Source organism: Sturnira hondurensis, unplaced genomic scaffold (assembly GCF_014824575.4).
Source record: "Sturnira hondurensis isolate 20B ecotype Veracruz unplaced genomic scaffold, ASM1482457v3 Scaffold0024912, whole genome shotgun sequence".
In the NCBI taxonomy this organism is placed as follows: domain Eukaryota; kingdom Metazoa; phylum Chordata; class Mammalia; order Chiroptera; family Phyllostomidae; genus Sturnira; species Sturnira hondurensis.
The window spans coordinates 224,838-226,832 of NW_028097543.1; the positions used below are offsets into that span (position 1 = coordinate 224,838).

The window sequence follows — 1,995 nt, forward strand, 5'->3', positions numbered from 1 at the left end:
TCCCACTTAATGAGCAAACACTACTATTTCATTTCCTCCCCTCTGCCAGTACTTGTAGGCTATCAAAGTTGGTGATACTCCATCCTGTTCCATAACTGTAATCATCTTCCCAGCTTTGCATAGAGATTTACTCTAAAAATGGGAAACTACAACTAACATTTCCATTGTAACAGTCATTTCAGTATTTTTCACTGAATAGCAAAGTCAAATGCTATGACTGGATTTTCTCATCTGTGACTGCAGTCTGGATTGCCAATGTTCAAGAAGATTCCCTTTTACACACTTCTGGCAACTGTTGAAACGAGGTCACATCTGAAGTTGCTTCATATTTGAAGCATGTTTTCCTTGTACAATTTGAAAGGTTTCCCTGTAGTTCCTGTTTACCGTTGTTTTTTTTCTCTGGGGATGAAAGAAAGGTATGACTTCCAGATCATATCATTTTAATTTTCTCCACCTTCTAGCTCCATCTGTCTATTGTTAAGAATCCATTTCATTCAATTGGAAGTCTATTTAGTTTTTATTCTAATTTGGAAAATTGGCCTCTTATTTGGAGCATTCTCTTACAGTTTGAGTTGTTAGTAACCTTTCTTCTTTTTTTTCCCTTAAGGCATCCTGTACCCATCATTGTTTCCTAAAGTTTGTGCTGTTTTTTTTGTTTGTTTTATAGATGCAAATTTTTTTTCATTTATTTTTAGATTCTTTTCTCTTTCTTAAATCACCTAGTTCCTTGAGAGTCAACTTTTCGTTATATCTTAGGCTTCTTTGGTTATATTGAAGGCTTTCAGTAAATCATGATTTCTAGGCGCCCATTTATATTAAAAGATGAGTCACTGGAAAGACAGACCCGCAAAATCTGCGTGCACTAGTCCAGTTGGTGGCTTTGCTCTAGGGAGGGTGAGCTGGTAGATGGACGTCAGTCATCCTGCCGGAGACTCGAAACTGCCACAAAGTTAGTTAATCTAAATATGTACCTGCAGGCGGACGTTGAGAATCACGGAGGACACGACGTAGAAATAGGGGAAGTTCACGCGCAGCCTCCAGGCCAGGTTGAAGAAGATGAGCAGCGTGCGCGTGAGCCGCTTGCAGAAGGTGCGGTAGTAGCCAAAGGCCACTACACAGCGCGGCATTCGCACCACCAGGCCGGACAGTGTCGCTGCCGCCGCCGCCATTGGTCTGATGTAGTGTCCCATACAGTGCACAGAGCCCAGGGCCTCCAGGTGGCTCCGCAGACACACCGACCCTCGGACAGAGGGGCGGACACGGGAGGAATCCTGGCGGGAGGCCGACTGTGCAGCCCTCCTTTCCCCTGCAGTGTTCCAGGCAAGGCAATCGCTGGGGCCCACCTGCAAAGTTCGTGTTGGGACCCCCTTGGGGTGGGGCGGGGCGGGGCGCGGCTCCCGAGACTGTGCATCCCCCAAATGGGGAGGGCTGAGGAGAAAAGGAGGCCTGGGGTGGGGGAGGGAAGCAGGAGAGAAAGGGGAGGGGCGCCTGGCTTATCAAGGTGATCTAGCTTTGTTAAGCTGATGGCCCTTTTTAATTTTTTAAATTTTTAAATTTTAATGGAAGCAAAATGAAACTTGCTCAAAACGTTACACAATGTCCTTCATAATCACAATCTTGAGCAGCTTGAAGCATGAACCGATTTCTTGTTGCTTCAAATCCCTTTAGTAACTTTTCCAGGGGCCAGTACAAATATACAAAAACCTACTACTCTTTTGAACTTTAAAATGTATGCATTCTGTTTTAATGACTCCAGAGACGTTCTGGTTTTTGTTTTAGATAGTTGGTAATCTAATGGGAAAAGTTGTACAAATAAGTTTTTATAAATTGTCAACAGCATCAATAATTAGAACAGCGGAAAGCACATTCCCTGCATAGCTTCACATTCCCCACCCCACTCCCGCCATGAATGCAATTCTGCTTCCTGTATATACTTTCAGACTTGATGTTGATGTATTGTTCTTACCACATCAATAATATCCACCTACCCCACTC

The 1,995-nt window shown here is 43.9% G+C and overlaps 1 protein-coding gene across 1 annotated transcript; it reads right to left on the reverse strand.

The window, feature by feature from the left end:
* Positions 1-600: 600 nt before the first annotated feature.
* On the reverse strand, positions 601-1,377 carry LOC118982078 (small integral membrane protein 10-like protein 2A). The gene has a single exon (XM_037038993.1). The coding sequence runs from the start codon at positions 1,188-1,190 to the stop codon at positions 960-962; it is 231 nt and encodes a 76-aa protein (XP_036894888.1). The 5' UTR covers positions 1,191-1,377; the 3' UTR covers positions 601-959.
* Between the last annotated feature and the right edge of the window lie 618 nt (positions 1,378-1,995).